Source organism: Drosophila montana, unplaced genomic scaffold, assembly GCF_035044405.1.
Source record: "Drosophila montana isolate Dmon_TW-CO22-7 unplaced genomic scaffold, ASM3504440v1 contig_2081_1, whole genome shotgun sequence".
Lineage (NCBI taxonomy): Eukaryota > Metazoa > Arthropoda > Insecta > Diptera > Drosophilidae > Drosophila > Drosophila montana.
This window is the reverse complement of record NW_026996991.1, coordinates 1,233,402-1,252,316: the sequence shown is the minus strand read 5'-3', so window position 1 is coordinate 1,252,316 and position 18,915 is coordinate 1,233,402. Positions and strand designations below refer to the sequence as shown.

The window sequence follows — 18,915 nt, the reverse complement described above, 5'->3', positions numbered from 1 at the left end:
TGCTGTTTGGCATACGGCGTATTTGTCAGGGGAGGGGGGCACCGAGCAAAGCGCGTGGCCATCCACGTGTGTTGTCTCTTGTGTGCGACATGTGGGCGGCCGAGGGGTTGGGTGGGGCTTGGATATTCATGAGAGACACCAGGTAATGGCCACAGCAAGTAAATAATAAATTATAAGCAAATACTCAAAAAGTACATGACATAGATACAAATTATTGATTAGGTTGGCGCGTAATGTCCACAAAAGTAAAATAAACTTTAAATAAGTTGAATTTAAGCCAAGCTGAAGCTGACAATGCGTACAGCTGATTAAAAAATATTTGAGTTTTTTTTATTATATTCTTACAATGAAACACCCTACTTCAATTAAGACTTCCCAATTGTATTCTATGCATTAAATTTAAAACATTGTGCTTGGGTTTTTTAGCTGCAATTATAATTACAATTACAGCTAAGCGCTGCTCTAACCAGGTTGGCATTACACAATTTCACAGCAACAACGGCCACAATTTCAACACACAAAATAGACAACAATACAAATCATCAAAATGCAATAAACATAGAGAGAGAGAGAGAGATGGCCTAGAGAGAGAGATAGATAAGGAGAGACAGAGAGAAGCATCATCGTAGCCAGCATCATTGTTTGCCCCACATCAACAGCAGCAGCAGAGGCAGCGGCAGCAACAGCAACAGCATTTACAATTTGCACAAGATACAGATACAATTGTATCTCAATGCGGCCAGTTGGCCAGGCCAGGCTAGACCAAAGCTGAAGCTGAGGCTATGGCTGTGACTGTGACTGGGGGCTCTGTGGGTCGGTAACCTTAACCCAAACTGCATATGGCAACAAAAACTGAAACTGAGACAGAGATAGCGAGAGAGAGAGAGAGAGACAGAGCCGGAGACTTCGTTTTGGTTTCGGTTCATAAACATATTGAGGTCACTTGTCTCTATTATCTGACGTTTGTTGTTGGAAAATGCTCTGGAAAATGCCAAAGCTATTAACAGTTTTCACTCTGAAAAAAAGTCAAGTTGAGTGCGCTGATTTCTGCTTTTATACATTTGCTGGCATTTGATGACTTTGATAACAGCAACAACGTCAATAGGTAAAGAGTATCTATAAGTTCTAAGAAATTGCTGCCATTGTTGCTGGCTCAAAAATCAATAACTGACAACGTTACCCGCCAAACAGGGCATGTGCCATGCTTCAAGTGCCAAGACCCAGTCCCAGCCCCTGCTCCAGACCCATTCGCAATCCTAGTGCCAGCCACGGTTCGTTAAGCACAGTGGCACAAAAGAAAATTGGCAAAGCCAAATTGCTGCAAAGGTAATTTTCGGCCGAAACAGGCAGCAAAACTGTCTCCAAATTGCAAGAATTACCTAAATAATGTATGAATATTATTTGCTCAGGCTCTGCGCAGAGTATTTAGGCAATTCTGAAGCACTTTTGCTAAGTTGTTTAAATGTTCCCATTAAAATATATATTAAATATACAGTTTTTGAACTTTGTTCATCTGCAATTTCCCAATCTTGTGCACCGAATGTTCCGAAAACCACGTTACGAAACTCTCCACTGTGAACAATTTAGCTTGCTTTATTTAAGGTTTGGCCTGTGTGTTGTATATCAATCAGTCAGTCAGTCAATCAGCATAAACATCGCGTATAAACATATACAAAATAATACATACACAAAACTAATGTAAAAATCATCAGTTTTCCTTTCATCTCAAAACTTTTATACTTGCATTCGTTTCTATCTCTCAGTTATAATTTTTTTGCAACTTTATAATATTCTCTAGAAACAGGGCTAACTGACATTCAACTGAGTGTGGGGCTCTTTTACGCACATCAGCCACAACATATGTGCCCCCCACCCCCTGAAAGTCCATCAGTTCGTGCACTTTTCCAAAGTTTTTCACCTACAGCTGCAATCTTTTGAAAGCCTTTCAAAACAGCTGCGTTCAGGTGTCAGAATATTCGCAGTTAATGCAACTGTCAGCAATACTTACTTTTCGTACTCCTGTGACTGCATTTATGTCTTGTGCTGCTGTCTCTTCTTCATCTTCTTCTTAGTCTAAGTCTTGGGGCATGTGGACGCATTGGTCGTACCGCTGTCATGTTTTTGGTGCAAGTATGGATGACATTTGACGTCGGGGCGTCAGTGTAAGCATTTTTGTGCACTTTTGAGTGGCGGCAGCTGGCGTCTATTTTAGCCAGAAGCCAAACTGAAGACTAAACAGTTGGCGGGACTTAACCGAACCCACTTCCGTCCCTCTCTCTCTCACTCTCTCGCCCTCTCTATGTGTAAACAATTACAGCAGGCAAATAGCGGAAATCACGTTTTTTATTTAAATGCTGACGTTCGAGTGGCCAATAAAGGTGACTGCGGCAAAGGCCTGAAAATGGGAAATGGTTATAGGGACTGGCACTAGGGTTGGGGTTGGGGTTGAGGTTGGGGCATTAAGATACTCAAAGCTACGCAACGAACCGCCGATGGGGCCAAACGGAGGCGGACGCAGCTGCCGCGCTTCCGACTGGCAACGGGTTGTGCCCGGGCTGTGGGTGGACAACACACAGAAGGTGTGCGGAGATTTATGACGTTGTTGGCGCTGTTGGCTAACACGTGTTCTGCCATTTAAGCTGGCCCCCTTCAGCGCCTCTCTGTTGCTATAAAAATAAGCAAAGGAACGCAATTAACCGAATCGGACACAGCTAGGGTATACCCTGTAAAGATATAAAGCTATAACAACTATGACAGTATCCTTGACGGTTATTTCTCCTGTGCTATTTTTAAGAGATTATTAGCTATAATCCATGCTCATATTGTGCTGATTGTTCTATAAGCTTTCAAGAATTTTAAAATCTACCGTGTATAGCGAATCCTGGCATAGTTATGAATTTTTTTGATACTCAGCTAGACCCTGACCAAAAGCTAGCCAAACCCAATAATCGTATAAGAAGAATGTTACAAAATAACAAAGAATTTTAAATCTTTTAATAATAATAATTGACCAGTCGGGAAATAGAACAATGCTTCGTTTAAGCTCGCAAGCGTTACACGACCCTGCAACCCACATAGCTTACAGGGTATTCAAAGCGCAGCAGGTCGCAGACATAAGTCAAGTATTGTGTTGCACTTATATTTTTGATGCGTGTTGTTGTTATTGCCACAGCCGTAAACGTGACTATTGTGAATCTGATTTTCATTGAGCCGGTTGTCATGTGGCCAGAGTGTTAATATTTTTATGGACTCGTCCGCTGTCGGGTAGCTATGTTGGCCGTATCAAATGCATTTTAATCAATATTCGCTTTTATTTGTTTTGCTTGCATTTCTCGAGAAGTTTTCTCGAAAGTTGTGCGCGCTCTGTTTGCATTTTATGGGATTGCGACGCTTTTATTAGTTTAAGTTTAAGACCAGAGACAAAAAGCAATAACAAACAGTCCAGTTCGGGCTCATAAACTCAAGGCCATAAGGGGAAACGTCAGAAAAACACGTACAATAAATATTTATATACCGCATTATGGCGACAATTTCCACAAGTTTTCGTGGCTCGCTTTGGACTGCTGCAAGTCCAAAAAACCTCAAAGCGGCACAGTTCAAGTGCATTCGATTCTTGGGAGGTGTGGCCCAGAGACAGAGCCAGACAGCCAAGACATTTATTAGCCAGCCGACAATAGAGGTTTTTTATGTGGCAGACGACTCACAAATCAGCTAAAATGTTTATAGACCTAAAAACGTTATGGCTTTCAGACATGTCTCTCAGCTTGAACTCCGCCTCTAAGTCTCTAGCGTTGTAACTCGATTGTAGCTAGAAAATGTGATTACTTTATCAGATGGATATTTGTTTATTCTTGTTAAAAAGTTATTTAATTAGATTCAGTTCTTTTTAATGCTTGATTAGTACATTTTTAGTTTTAAGCCTTTTCAAATTCAAATACCTTCCGCTTAGTCAAGTCGATAGCACCTGAGGGCGTCCTTGAAAGACCAGCCCAGGCCAGGCTGGTCTTTAAGCCAAATTTGATGTCCTTGCCATTGTCAATACGTCAGCTGCTGCCTGACTTTCTTTCCATAGCCATTCTCAACAGCATTTTCTACCATTTACGACAGCTACTTAAACAATGGCACAGAAATATGTAGGGGCGGATGGGCTGTCCTCATGATGAATGTGCTGCGCTGACAATTTGCAGTAAAGTGACATTAAAATGCATTTGCCAAATAAATAAGAGAGGCAGCTTTGGCTGAGCGCCAAGTACCCGAACCCTACCCCAACAACAACAACTGAAACCCAGTTGGAGCTCTGACGAAAGCAAAAGTACGGAGAGTATTTTTTAATGGATATCACGTAATTTGCATCTAAGCAGCAGCCGGCGGTAATTAGAAACTCACTTCACTCAGGCAACAGCCCCGCCGCCCATCTTCCGCCCCCGCCATTTACTGCCCTCTCTTAGGGCCAGCTGCTTTATTTAGAATTCACTGGAGAATTGCTTTGGCCCATGCAAATGTTTCCAATGCTCGCGTCTTATCGATGAAGTGTTTTATTCGCTTTGAACTGAAAGTTTCGCCATAATTCTGATTTTGTCTATAATTTTGTAAAATGATTTATGAGCCACAACATGCACAGTTTTCGGTTTTGGTGCGCGATTTCCGCAAATGCAGAAACTCAAGAGGAAGTTTCAACAACTTCATTTAAACTTTTGAGTTGGAATTTTGTTCGAGCGCGAAGCGTTTTTCAATTTGTGTCAAAATAAAACAAACAACTTGATGAGCTTTGGCCCCCAACCATGTTTCCTGCCTGCCTCTGCATTATTTAGATGAACTCTACAGCTGCATTTTTCTCTTTTAGTTTTCTTTCCTTTGTTCTTTTATTTTTAATCATATGTAGGTCACGGAAATGCTGTCTTGGTTCTATGAGACAAGTGATAAGCGTAGGGGATGGGAGTCAATAAATTCAGTAAGATTCTTAGAGATACTTAAATGAATTGTATAGAGTTTGGTCTAGTGAGAGTCCTCGATAAATAAATCAGTAAATTCGAGTAAAAGGTTGCTGGTTCGAATGCCAGGCATGTGTTTAAATGTAGTTTTGTCTTTGTATCTAGCATATAAATTAATTTTTATAACAATAACTAAATCAGAACTAAATATATAGCTTAATGTAAAGCCTGTTTACTTTCGGAATTTATGCGCAAATTAAATTTAAATATTTTATGCGAATAAAGTTAATTAGTTATTTTTTGCTGTTTAATAGAGCGTGCACAAACAGAAAACATTTTATCAACTATAAATTAATTATAAACATAAAATGGAAAATATAATTAATTAATGGATATGTGCTCCACGTAATAATTGATTTATTATTATTATTAGACTGTTGATGAATATTTACAGCTTAAAAGAGTTTTATTGCATACATGCGATAAATGCACATATAATTCACGGGTAATTCTGTAAGTTCTGTATGAGATTTAGCACTTGACAAGGTTAAGCAACTCTTAAACTAATTAACTGGGCATTTGGTTTGAGGGTGAGACTGCGAAAGATCAAAGTGTTAATAGTATGCAAAATATGTGACCAATTAGGAATTACAAGTGGCCCAGACATCAATTTTCAAGTCAAAACTCAAAGGCAACGCCTACGTCAAGTCGAAGAGAAATAAATAAAATCAGGCATGGAAACTGAATTGAAGTTCAGGCGAAGTGCAGTTCCAAGGCAAAATAATTGAGAGTTGACTTATATGAAACAAGAAATGAGTCGAAACGGGCGGACGACAAATGTTGCTGTTGCGGTTGGATATTTTTAGCAGCCACTGTGTATGCGAGTGTGTTTTGAAAAAGGTCTCTAACTCGAAAGTGTGGGTGTGACTGCATGTGTGTGCGAGTGTGTGTGTGTGTGTATGTGAGCATGTGCTGGCGTATGTTTTAAATTGGTTTCGCTTGCACAGATGTTGCAATATGCAAACAAGCGGAACAGCAGTCGCCAAACAGCCACAAGAAACAAGGTGCCAAGCATTCTGCCAGAGTTGACTTATGAGATACCGAAAGAGAGAGAGCGAGGGAGAGCGTGGGAGAGAGAGAGAGAGAGAGAGAGCGCGCGTCGCATGCTAAAGTGATTCACAAGTACTTTATGCTCTACAGTTTACTAGGCAACTAAATAATAAAAAAAAAAAAACAACAGCTGATAAAACATTTCTTGCTGCGCAAATACTAAAAAACAATAAACAAGAGTCTCTGATACGTGTATAAAGAAAAAAAGAAAAAAAAAGAAATAGGAAATTTGATTTACAACTTATTGCTACTGATTACTTAATTTCACTTGTTTGCGGCTTTTGTAACTGTCACTGCCCGATAATAAACCATAAGTCAGCTGCCTCTGACAAGTAAGCCTTACAGCATTGAAAGATAATATCACACAACAGCCAAAAGCCATAAGCAAAGCACCCTTCAAAGTGTGTAATGAGTGCTTATAATGTAATGCATAGCAGAAACAAACAAATATGTTTATAAGTATTACTGTCTAGCATTACATGACTTTGCCCGGCCAAAGTATTTTTCATTTTCAATTCCACTCAGTTTTCCGCCCGATCGATCTATGAGACATTACATTATTTTGTAGAGCTTTGCAAATAAGCTCAGGAGACTCAAATTTGCCACTCATAAAGGTTTGACTTCTCGAAAGGTCTGAGCTCTTTATAATTGCAAAAGAAACTCGGCGTTAAACGTTTAAGAATACGCGCACAAAGCCGAATTGAAAATGCAAATGTTTAAACGGGCGAGAAATTGTTTAGTTGGGGTCAAGTCGAAATCCTCTAGCGCAAACTTGTTAATCTCAATCTCTCGCACCACAAATCGTAAGCAAACTGGGGTAAAGTTGTATGCGACTTGGCTGTCGTGTTTGTTGCTCGCAGTCCGCATTTTCGCATTTAATTACCAATATAATCCCTTGGACACGAGTGCAATCGACATGACAGCCTTGAAAGTTTTGTTCCTTTGCCAATTTGGTTCAACAAAATAATTCGACTTGCGATGGCTCTCTGCAGCCGGCAGCTGACAGCCGACTCATGAGCCAAGATCCAAGTCGAAATGTACTAATAGAGCCCCAATTGCCAAAGTGGTTCGTCGGGGAGGGGTTGTTGCAGGGGCGTAGAGCAGCGGGGGCAGTTAGCAGCTGTGCGTTTGCTGCCTGCCAGTGTCAGTGATTCTTAACAACTGACAGCACAGCTTGGCGACATTAACAAGTGCACACACACACACACACACACTCGGACACACACACACACACACACAAACACACAGTTGAGTTACATACGAAAGTTTCGCCCTCTGTACTTGGCAACACTTTGAAAACGAGCGCCGTTTAGCAAATTGAAATGCGTGTATTGCAATGAGGCAATCATAGAGGGGGGGTCGGCAGGGAGGGGCGTTGGAAGGGCAAAAGGGGTGACGACGGGCTCCATTGGCAAGCAAATGGCGCAATTCTAATTGAAAGACGGGATAGTTCAGTTGAATTTCTTCAGCGCTTACAACACGCTAATTGCTTATGGCCATTTTTTCCATTTTATTCGTAATCAGCACAGCAACAAAAAATGAAAACAAGAACAACAATTTTGAAGAACAATTATGCACTATATAAACTATAAGCTATTATAATAGCATGGCACTCATAATTCTCAACAAGTGCATAAATTAGGCGCGTAATCAGTGCACATTTCCGTGCTACCAGTTACACCTGTAATTTTGTTTGTCATTTCTCTTGCTACATTTTTGTTGTGTTTCTATTGCCTTTGTTGTCGTTGCGATTGTTGTGCAGAGTTCAACGAAATGCATTAAACCCAACGGAGCGCATTAAAACGCATCAAAATCACTCAAATGTTAAATGAAAACTTTTCAGGAAAAACAAACCCCATTGGTAGTAATAATGCCAGCAAAAATGCCATTGCGGTCTACAACAGCCCAACGCTGCACTTTTACAAACAATTTAATACCAATTTAATTTGCCTAACTCTAAGTTTTAGCATTTGAAATTTATTATTTCATATAGAGAGCGGCAGATGAATGGGATTTAAAGATTTATGTTCTGGTATCATATATACATATAAGTGTTTAATTATATGACAAATAGTATTATTTTTGTTATTATTACATTATTACAATTAACAGTATATGATAAAGCTGTGAACTATCAACACAACCTTTAAATTAAACATTTACGTATTGGTTTCATATCAAAAATTATTTAGTTTTTTGACAAATATTATTATTAATATTATTATCATTAACTTAATTAATTTTAATATTATTATTAGTATTATTATTATCATCATCATTAGTATTATTATAATTATGACTATTACAGTAATGAGTATAAGATATATTAGTATTATTATTAGTATTGGTATTATTTTTATTATTTTAATATTATTACTTTTATTTTTTTTTAAATAATTTTTAACTATATCTTCTATGAGTATGAGACATAGCTGTAAACTATTTACATGTATTTTTAATAAAATTAAAGATTAAGGTATTGGTATCAAATAAAAATTATTTAATTATATTCTTTTATTTTTAATTTAATTTATTAATTTTGTTTAAGTATTTTTATGAATTTTATGAATATTATTTTAAATAATATTATTATTATTAGAACTATTTTTAAAATTATTATTATTATTATTATTACCATTATGACTATTGGTGTATATGAGTATAGAGCTGTGACCTATCAACATGACATATGAATAATTCCGACTACATGGGATCCGAACCAACGACTTGCACTAGCCTGTAATTCGAACCCAGATTGTGGGTTCAGTTTTCTTTTGAGTTTTCTATCCGACAATTTTATAATACCCTCCTCCCTATAATACCCTCTTTTAATAATCTTATTATTAAATTCAACCACAAAAGACTTCCTCTTGGCAGCAGCAAAGTATTTTCAGTTCACTTTGCATACATTTTTGAACAAGTCTTCCTTGTACAATGGGCTGCTCATAAATAAAGTGTGTTGTGTGTAGCACATGTCTTGAATCTTAATGTCGAATTATTGCTAATCACATTTTAATTGCCGGCAACTGTATTTGACTTCCTCCTCAGCTCAGCTTGGTTGGGCATCCTTTGGCGTCTGTTTGGCTTTTACCTATATCAGTTCTTAGTTCATAACGCTCTAATCGACTTTAGCGTGTGTTTAAAGGAATTTGTGCTTCCTCTGCCCATTAGGCATGTCAAATGCACATAAATTATATATTTATTTATTTTATTTTATTTTTTTATTCGTATTCAAGTGAATAAAGCAGCGGCAAACACTCGTTGGTAGATAAAAGCGAATATAACAACAACAAACAACTATCAAAGACTCGTATTGCAAAATCTATTATCATTCGTATCACGTTTTTTGCAAATCACGTTTTGATACACAAACAAACGAATATTTATGTGAGTGCACTTATGAGTTTGAATTTATACTCATATATATGTTGAATTATTTGTATTTTTTTTTTGCTTTATCTGCGCGGTTTTAGAGTGTGTTTATTTAACGGAATTTATGGAAGGCTGCTTTAATTGGATTTTATTTATACTTTTTCGATGTTTGCAATTTACGAACAGAAACTGTTGATTTATGGCCCCATTTCGCAGATAATATTTGTTTTAAAATATGAATAGTCAGGGGAAATCGAAAACCCAGACATAATATATCTTTAGTTAAATATGGAAATGCCTTTTTATTGATAGCCAGCTAAAATAGCTTAAGTTAGTTCTTTTATCTTGCCCCGCAAACAAAAGTCGTGCTAAGTCTGGGAAAATAACTAAAAATAGATACACCTGTGGATCGGACTGAATGAAAAGCTTAACCACTAAAACAATAAACAAAGAAATTATCAAAAATGCATGAAACGCAAAATAAATAAACTAAAAATAGCACGCAATCGTATATAAAAAGAATAAATTAAAAAGGAACAAAAGAAACGAGAAAAAACAATTAAGACGCTTTATTTATTTAGATGGGGAAAACACTTTGCTCAGTTTGGCGATTGGCCAAATTGTACGAAACGTAATTTTATAACAACAACAATCGCTTTATATAAATAAACAAGAAGAGGTGCCACAGATACAGCGACAACAACAATTATGACAACAACCATAAGTTCTTATCAAAAAATATAAATAATTAATACGTGTAATTAAGGTGAGAAGAGGATGAGCAAATTTGACGTAAACATTAAAGATTTCTTCTTAAATGTTTGATAGTTGACAAATAAATATATTCACTGCCAAATAAATAGGTATATACTTAAATATTCTGGGAAATTTGATTGCTAAATAAAGCTTACACAATAATAAAATTGTGCCAGTGCACAAAGTTTGTGTCCTTTTTTTTCAACTTTTTAAATGCATTTTAAGAGCAACTCAATTTGTAGATATTACCAAAAAATGCGACTCAGACACACCCAACACAATTTTTTATATTTGATACACACGCATGTCACACACACACGCACAACAAATAAACCTACAAATGAACGATACAAAAATTGAATACCAAATTCAATTTTTGCCATTTTTCACTTTTATTTTCAGCGTTCTCTTTCGCTCACTCGCACACGCACACTCACACGCACAGTGGGACACATATACAAATATTTACTGCATATGCGCTTTTAACACTTTTGGCAACAGCAACAGCCACAGCAAACAGTCAGGGTCATTATCCTAAACGGGCAGCGTGCTCACTCAATGTTGTTGTGGTCTTTTTTCTTTTGCCTGGCTTGTTTAGCAGTCGGCTGTCGGCCCGGTCGGCTGCCCACCAACTCTGTCCCCATTTGGCCGCATGCCCTGCACTCCTTTCTTTCCAACCATCGATCGCTGCCCTTGTCCTGCCGGTTAGCCACATGCCAAGAGCAACTGCAACAGCAGCAACAACATCAGCGATTGCTGAAATGAAATGCAACGATGCATGCAAAATGCGCAATGGGCCAATCGAAAAGACATTTTGGCAAGACCTATGCGAACTAAAAGGGGCGCTACTCTACGCGCGATCTGGGCGAAGACTTTAAGACAAATTACTGCAAAATAATATTGTTTATGAGGTGCATAAAATACACAACCATTTATTCGAATTTTAAATTTAATAAATAGTTACCATTTGCACTGTAGAATGTAGGCTGTGCATGAGAAAATACAATGTGCCTTGTACCACTTAACTGAGATTCGAACCCGCAACCTTCACACAGTATTCTTAAGTGATGTCAAGAAATTTAAATTTAAACTGTTTATGTTGATGTTTGACTTACCAATATGATCAAAGTCTGGTAGCGCAATCTCAACCACGGGGTATAGCCTGCTAAGTAACCAACTCACCCATACGCACACACACACACACACACACACACATGCACACACAATGAATAATGCGACCATAAATAGGCGTCAAAATAAAGTTTTGTATTCAATTGGTGGAATCGCTGGGTCTTTGGCTCGCTTGGTTGGTTGAATAGACTGCTAAAAACTGAGTGCATATAAAAATTAAATATATATTATGGCCAGACGTCAGGGAGGGAAATAGAGGTATAACAAGTAGGTGTCCAAGCTGATTCTGCGTGTCTGTTTTTTTAGAAATGAGAGCTGGAACTGGTTGCCTGCTCCTCTTTATTTCTTGGCCAGTGGCTGTTGATGCTGGCGGCTGGTGGCTGGTGGCTTGCTGAACCACTTTTCAGTGTCAGCCGCACACCCACGAGTCTTTCGTGCGGCGTCTTGGCCACCCATTTGCCATGGCACTAGCCCTGGCAGCACAATATAAAATATTTAAATGCATTGCATTTCCCTGGCACAGCAGGCAACAACAGCGGATCTGGCAGTGGGGCAGGGGTAGTAGGGAATTGGGGCATCAGGCATATTATTAATGGCAACGCCTTTGCCAGTGGCATTGGCCTTCAGATGGCGCTTAAGCGCAACGAAATGGCCAAAATGCAGGAAACTAAGGAAATCGCCATTTGCTTGAATTACTGAACGGGTCGGTCTATGCTTAAGAATAAATATGATTTGTATCTGACCCAAAAAGTATCTAGAAAGTGTTGGTTTATTCACAAATTTATAAAGTGTTAACGGCATGTGGAAAGTTGGACTGAAATCTAGCTGCTTGGTTGGGATACATTAAATTAGCGTAATAATGATATATGATGATATATGAGCATGAAAGTTCTATGAAAAATCTGTATATTCTGTTAAATCAATTGTATGCCTCTCTTTGTCCTTCCTTATCCTTATTCGTTGTGAAATACTTCTAAGTTCCAACAGATTTTCTTTAGAGAAAACTAAACAAGCAATATAAATATTTGTATTTATGGCCTTTGATAGTAAAAGCCTTATGACTGTTTAACGTAGAAATTTGAAAAGGCTTTGCAGTAGGTAAAGAGGAAATTGAAACACTTCTGATAAGGCGCTTATCAGTGCGGAAGGTATTCAAAATAAACGGTAATAAATATGAGACAGTTAATATGGCCGCTTATCGCCAGCTAAGCGAGCGGCCCCACACTTTTGGCCAACTAGGCGGCCATCGATTTCAACAACTCGTATTTATGGCAAGAATTCTCATATGGAAAATACTCTCTTAACACACAACTGTTTCGGTTGTTATCGTTTCAGTATTGAAACGACTGTGGTTAGCGGCGGACTCGAACAAGCAAATGTTACATCGTTCTTAGAGACGTAAAGTTCTTGGAAATCGGGTAGAGCTGTGCGGTAAATAACAGTTAAGAGATCTCCGGCCAGGTTATGTACTGCCAAGAGATGCTGCTGCTGGCGTGCCTAGTGCTGCTATTGGGTGGCCAGCCACATTTGACATCCACCACAACGACGACCACTTTGGTGGCGGCCATGACCATTGCCAATCAGGATCTGGAGCGTTACTTTCGGCCAGCCAATGCGACACTCGTGTTTGGCAGCATAGCCGATGAGCGCCTCTCCGATTTCTATAATTTCGCCTTCCTCAACTGGTCGTACGTGGACAGCGAGAATATTCCCTGCGAAATTGAATTTACGGACGAAAAGGCACGCTACGGCGAGGGCAGAGTGCTCAATGTCACGGGTCGTCTTATTCATATTAGCACCGCAGATGATATTAGCGACGACTTTGCCTGCACGCCCTATATACGTGGCACCCTGGGTATGCCCCTGCCCGAGAAGGGCGTTTCCTGGATAGCGCTGGTGCGACGCGGCCGATGCACATTCGAGGATAAGGTGAAGCATGTGTATCAGTATAACGCCGCAGGGGTTATCATCTACAATGACAAACAGGTCATGCAGCTGGAAAAGATGCAGATCAAGAACAAGAATCGTAAGTTTCATCCGCTGAGCGTTAGTCGAAGAATTCTCACCAACTTCGTTTCGATTACCAGGTAATATTGCCGCCGTGATAACCTATCAAGCGATTGGACTCGATCTGGCCATCACTGTCGATAAGGGACACAATGTAACTATTTCCATTATCGAAGGACGACGTGGCATCCGAGCTATCAGCGGCTTGAATCGGTAAGTGCATTACAAAACTTTAATCGAACATTAAAACGTGTAAAAAATATACGATTGACACATTTCAATGTGGAGACGCCGGGGTTTGAACCCGGGACTTCTCACATGCGAAGCGAGCGCTCTACCACTGAGCTACGTCCCCATGAAAACGGGTTGTGCAAATTGCTTTACTTATGCCCAGTGCACCAAATCCCCTTACACTACACTGCTTTATTTGTTATTAAGAAAAAATATTACACTGCTTGCTGGCTTGTGAAATATTTATGCATACAATCGGCAGTAATCAGGGATAAAAATAGGATGTTAAATAAAACAGAACTATTATGTTTGATTTATTCAAACTAGGGTTGTATTAAAGGGAAAATAAAAAATTGACTGGAAAAAATTATGTTAATTCCCTATGGAGACGCCGGGGTTTGAACCCGGGACTTCTCACATGCGAAGCGAGCGCTCTACCACTGAGCTACGTCCCCATTTAACTAGTACGTGCAGAACGCTTCACTTACGCCAGTTGTCACACAGCCTGTGGCAAAAGGTGCAAGTACTGATGTACTTGTATTGAAGTAAACAGCATTGCACTGCTTTACTCTGCATTAAAAAACGCAGCCCATTATTAAACTGCTTTCATGCAATAACAGAAATGTGCCTCTGTCGGAGAATTAATCGAGCCAGTCCCAGATTCCGAGTCTTGTTTATTTGAGGTGTTGTTTTGCATAAGTACACAATTATAAATTGTTGCAAAAAGGTAAAACATAGGATATACTTGTTTCAAGTACAAATGGAGACGCCGGGGTTTGAACCCGGGACTTCTCACATGCGAAGCGAGCGCTCTACCACTGAGCTACGTCCCCATATATCCCAATGAAGTCAAAAATTGCTGTTCAGCGCGAGCTCTTGAATTGGAGTCAAATTTAAAGCTTTATCGATTCAAAGTTTGCTGAAACTTGATATGTCTATATATTCCTGTAATAAATATTCATTTTATCTATTTCCAGAACCTCCGTTCTGTTTGTCTCGATATCGTTTATTGTACTCATGATTATTTCGCTGGTATGGCTTATCTTTTACTACATACAAAGATTCCGTTATATGCAAGCAAAGGATCAGCAATCGGTAAGATATCTATTTTTTTTAATACGAAATCATTTGTTTAGGTATAAATAATTAATATAACTGTCACAATTCAGCGCAATCTTTGCTCAGTGACAAAGAAGGCCATTATGAAAATACCAACCAAAACAGGCAAGATGACCGACGAAAAGGACTTGGACAGCGACTGCTGTGCCATATGCATTGAGTCCTACAAGCCTGCTGACATAATACGCATTCTGCCCTGCAAGTGAGTCAAGAATTGAATTGAATCTTGAGTAAGTTGACTGATATATGAGTCTGTTTTAGGCACGAGTTCCACAAGAACTGCATTGATCCGTGGCTGATCGAGCATCGCACCTGCCCAATGTGCAAGCTTGATGTCCTCAAGTTCTATGGTTATGTGGTGGGTGATCAAATCTATCAGACACCCAGTCCACAGCATAATGCGCCCCTCGCATTGCCACCAACAACAGCAGCTGCTGCTGCTGCTGGTGCTGCTCCAGCCGCCTCCGAGGAGGTGGTGCCCGTCATTGTTGTGGGCCTGCCGCAGCACAACATCAGTAGTTTAAATCCTAGTGCTATCAACTATCATCAGCGTAGTCCTAGCAGTAGTTACCACCAGCAACAGTCGCAGCTACAGCAGCAGTCACAGCAGCAGCAGCAGCAGCCACAAGAGGGTGGCTCTGCTGAACGCGAACGCGGCAGACGCAACTCGGCACCGGCGACAATGCCGCAAGTAATTTGCACTGCCAGTCGCCAGGTGACTGACGTATAAGTCGCCCGGTAACTGATATATTAGTAATCCTCGTATCTTTATAGTTACGTTTACGTATAAAATCACTTATATATTTAAATTTTACATTCTACGTGCTGCGTACTTACCATGTAAATATGCGTGCAGCGGTGCGCGCAACTGCTTGCGACAAGCAGTGCTAAGCAGTGCAAAGCAGTGAACGCCGTGTACTTAAAACGCTGACCAGAAGTAGAGCGAAACTAACGGTAACTCTATGGAAAAACGTTCAATAGGGAATGTATCTTAAAGCTTATTAAACCATAAGATACATCTCCAATTGGACTGTTTAACAGCTCTAATCAGCGTAGTCTGTAGACACAGAACTGAAGAAGAATGCCCACGCACATTGAAAAAGAGAAAAGAAAACATAAATATCGCAGAGTTCTAAGTTTTAAATTTAAGTTCTAAACTTAAGCGTACCAATTGTCGATAAACAAAAAACAAATTACGAAAGAAGCGCAAACAGAAATATTTACGAGTACTACAATAACTACTATTACTATAAACTATGTATAACTATGTAAATGTATTATTATAATTCATAAAACGCATAGCCGTAGTAGCTGTAATATTTAATGCAAGATAATTTGTAGCAAAATCAGCGCCTGTTTTGCTAGTCAATAATGGCAATGGCATCAAAGCCCCGCCTCATACACATACTATACATACACATACAAGCATTAAACACGCAAGAAACACTCATTCACACAGAAAAAAACACACTTAAACATAATGTCGAAGGTGCCAAAGTATTTGCTTTTAGCTTTAGTTGTTCAAATTGAATAAATATACCGCTAGTTATATTATTTATTTTAATTTTTTTCGGTTTTTCTCTTTATGATTTCGCAGTCCATTTAATGGACGAATTTTAATTCGACAAACATTATTATCCGAAAATATTTGACAAGCTGGCAACTTGGACGAGCTTTAAAGAAAGCTAATTAAACACTTAGCACAGCTGCGTTAATGCTTGATCCTTAAACGGATCACTAACTATACGAGAGCACAAATAATAATACGAGTATATGTGTGTATATAAATATGTACTTAGAAATGAGTTCCAGGGTTTCGGAAAAATTGCTTTATACCTAAGAAAACATATCTGCGATCCAATGCCAAAAAAAAAAACCAAAACAATTGCATATTATTTTTATTTATTTTTGTTTTGCCCATTTCGAACAATTTATCGCCAGGAATACTCCACAAAAACCAGAAAACTGCCCGCTAAGCATAAAACAAGTCAGAGTTAAGAAGACGTAGGGCCTTAATTAGTTGTCGATTACAATTACCAGATATGAACTCCATAAATATATATACCATATAGTTTTTGCTTACACCTTAAACAAAACGTGGACTCAAGCATATTTAAGAACCTACAAAACAGAACAAAATAAATTGATTGAATTTGAAAACGCTTCGCTTGTTTGCCATGTAGATGCCGTTGAGCTTCTAGTGCTTGTCCAATCATCAGTAGATTTGCCAAGGACCGACTCCGGAGGACCTCCTCGAGCGCTCTATTGATCAATGGATCGGCGCTTTCAATTACTTCTTTTCGTTACAGTTTTTGGGGAGTGAAGAGAGCATATTGGAGTACGAGGCGGATCGAACAGCCGGCAGTTCCAATCCCCCAGCAGCCGTTGTTCTAGCCCAGGAACCAGCGCCGGCTCAAGTCCAATCCAGCGCTTTGGTCGATCTCATACAGAGCCGCAACTTTGTAATAGATTTCCCGCGTGTCTTCGTTCTGAACAGCGGCAGCGTGGTTGGTGCTCGGGAGTCGCTGTTTCCGACCCGTCTGCCGGAGCGCTCCCAGAGTTCGCTGTCGCTGAGACAAGCGCGCGACTGGATGACCCAGATGAGCAACAAGCTAGAGGAGCAGCAGGGACTGAGGCGTTTGCGCAAGGACGAAATGCAACAGGTGAGTTACTTCTACAAGAATCGAATCCCTAACAGCTCTTGTTCTTACAGCAACTGCTGAGTGCTCGAGATTCTACACGACAACGGCGTTCACGGTCCGCGGATGGAAGCTACGCAACTGGTTGCTTTGGTCGCCAGCGGCCTTCGATAGGTCAGGGACAGCCGCTAGCGGTTTATCAACCTAAGGTTGATCCAGTACGACGCACTAGCTCTACTCATGGGCTGCAGCAGCTGACGGATGCTTCATATGCCCAGTCGCGCCAGAGGCAAAGAGAAACCTTCGACTTTGCACGCACTCGTCGCCGCTTCATGCGGCGGGAGGACGACGAGATATCTTTGCAATCCCTGCCTAGGCGAGCCGCACCCTTGCCTCCTGGAATGGTTCTACCAGCGCCCACTTTGGCTAATCCACAGCGAGAGCGTGTCGAGGCTGAAGCTATCGACTACATTACCATTCAGGTTAACGGAGAGGGCGTAGATCTTAATGAGTAATATTTAAAAGCACGTCGCATATGTAGATTTGTAAAAAGTATTCTGTTTAGTGTGTAAGTTTACTGTTGATATCTATATCTATTTACATTCCCTGTATATTAATCACAGCTGTGAAATTAAAAATCCTGCGAACGAATCAATAAAAGGCTTGCAGCAAGCCTAAGCAATTGGCATACCGAGCCAGGATCCATTGAGATTTGGTCAAGATATGACTATAAATAAAATATATTGTTCTTGAGGATTTTCAAAGGACTTTGTACGTTAGAATTACAAGGTCGAACTGCACCAAACTGCATCAAAACAACTTTTTCTTCCTATTGCGAATAACTCGGCTATAGAAAATTTTTTGTACCAAAAATAGGCAGCAACTCGGCCATATCCTTTCGCATACTTGTGTTCAACGATGTGTATGGACCAGGGCTATCAACTGTCCAAAGGACATCTAATTCATCGCGACTACAATTTCGTAAAGTGTTTTGCAGGGTATGGTGCGTTGGGATCTACATATTGGCATTTAAGGATAAAGCGGTCATCCATGGATTTGATATTTGATATTTCCTTAGCATTGTTGGTGATGACAAAATTAGTTCATTGCATACTTACAGAATGCAAATGGAAACAATGATGAAAATTCCTTGCCTACTTATAAGCAAAACGATTAATTTGCGAGATGTCAATGAGCAGAAAATGTATTGCATACTTTTGTGCCGCCCATAAATACAGAATCTGCTGCTGGCTGGATTTTTATGTATTACCACAAAATAACAGTAGTGTCTATTGATTTAATTAATCATTTATTACAAGTTTCATGTTTTTAATTGAAACATTTATGAAAAAGTTAATTTTTTTTAATTTATAATGATTACCAGATTTTTGTTTTGTTTGTTTTGGAATTTATAAATCATTTGCTTAGCATATAAAAACTGTCAACTAATTACCACTATATTTTTGGCTTTTATTATTAATAATCAGTTTATTAATTATTTCAATTCAAAACTGTAAATTGTTAACCTAATTTTGTGTATCTTTTCCTCATCCCCTTTGGTTGGGGTTTTAGTTTTAATGATTCACTCAGCGCGCAAGGCGAGCTGTACGCAACAAAAG

General features: G+C 39.3%; 1 protein-coding gene and 3 non-coding genes across 4 annotated transcripts in view; 1 reads left to right on the top strand and 3 right to left on the bottom strand.

Annotated features, from left to right (window-relative positions):
- gol (goliath) overlaps window positions 1-18,035 on the top strand; it is a 36,470-nt gene extending 18,435 nt beyond the window's left edge. The window contains exons 3-9 of the mRNA XM_064679884.1: window positions 12,636-13,326; window positions 13,388-13,520; window positions 14,516-14,633; window positions 14,708-14,859; window positions 14,919-15,015; window positions 16,967-17,320; window positions 17,371-18,035. Of these exons, the coding sequence (XP_064535954.1) occupies window positions 12,765-13,326; window positions 13,388-13,520; window positions 14,516-14,633; window positions 14,708-14,859; window positions 14,919-15,015; window positions 16,967-17,320; window positions 17,371-17,811 (1,857 nt within the window). The 5' untranslated portion in view covers window positions 12,636-12,764 and the 3' untranslated portion in view covers window positions 17,812-18,035. The remainder of the gene's footprint in view (window positions 1-12,635; window positions 13,327-13,387; window positions 13,521-14,515; window positions 14,634-14,707; window positions 14,860-14,918; window positions 15,016-16,966; window positions 17,321-17,370) is intronic.
- Window positions 13,591-13,662, bottom strand: TRNAA-CGC (transfer RNA alanine (anticodon CGC)). Its single transcript has one exon. It is a non-coding gene; the product is annotated as a tRNA-Ala (tRNA).
- TRNAA-CGC (transfer RNA alanine (anticodon CGC)) lies at window positions 13,922-13,993 on the bottom strand. The gene has a single exon. It is a non-coding gene; the product is annotated as a tRNA-Ala (tRNA).
- Window positions 14,300-14,371, bottom strand: TRNAA-CGC (transfer RNA alanine (anticodon CGC)). The gene has a single exon. It is a non-coding gene; the product is annotated as a tRNA-Ala (tRNA).
- Window positions 18,036-18,915: the final 880 nt, after the last annotated feature.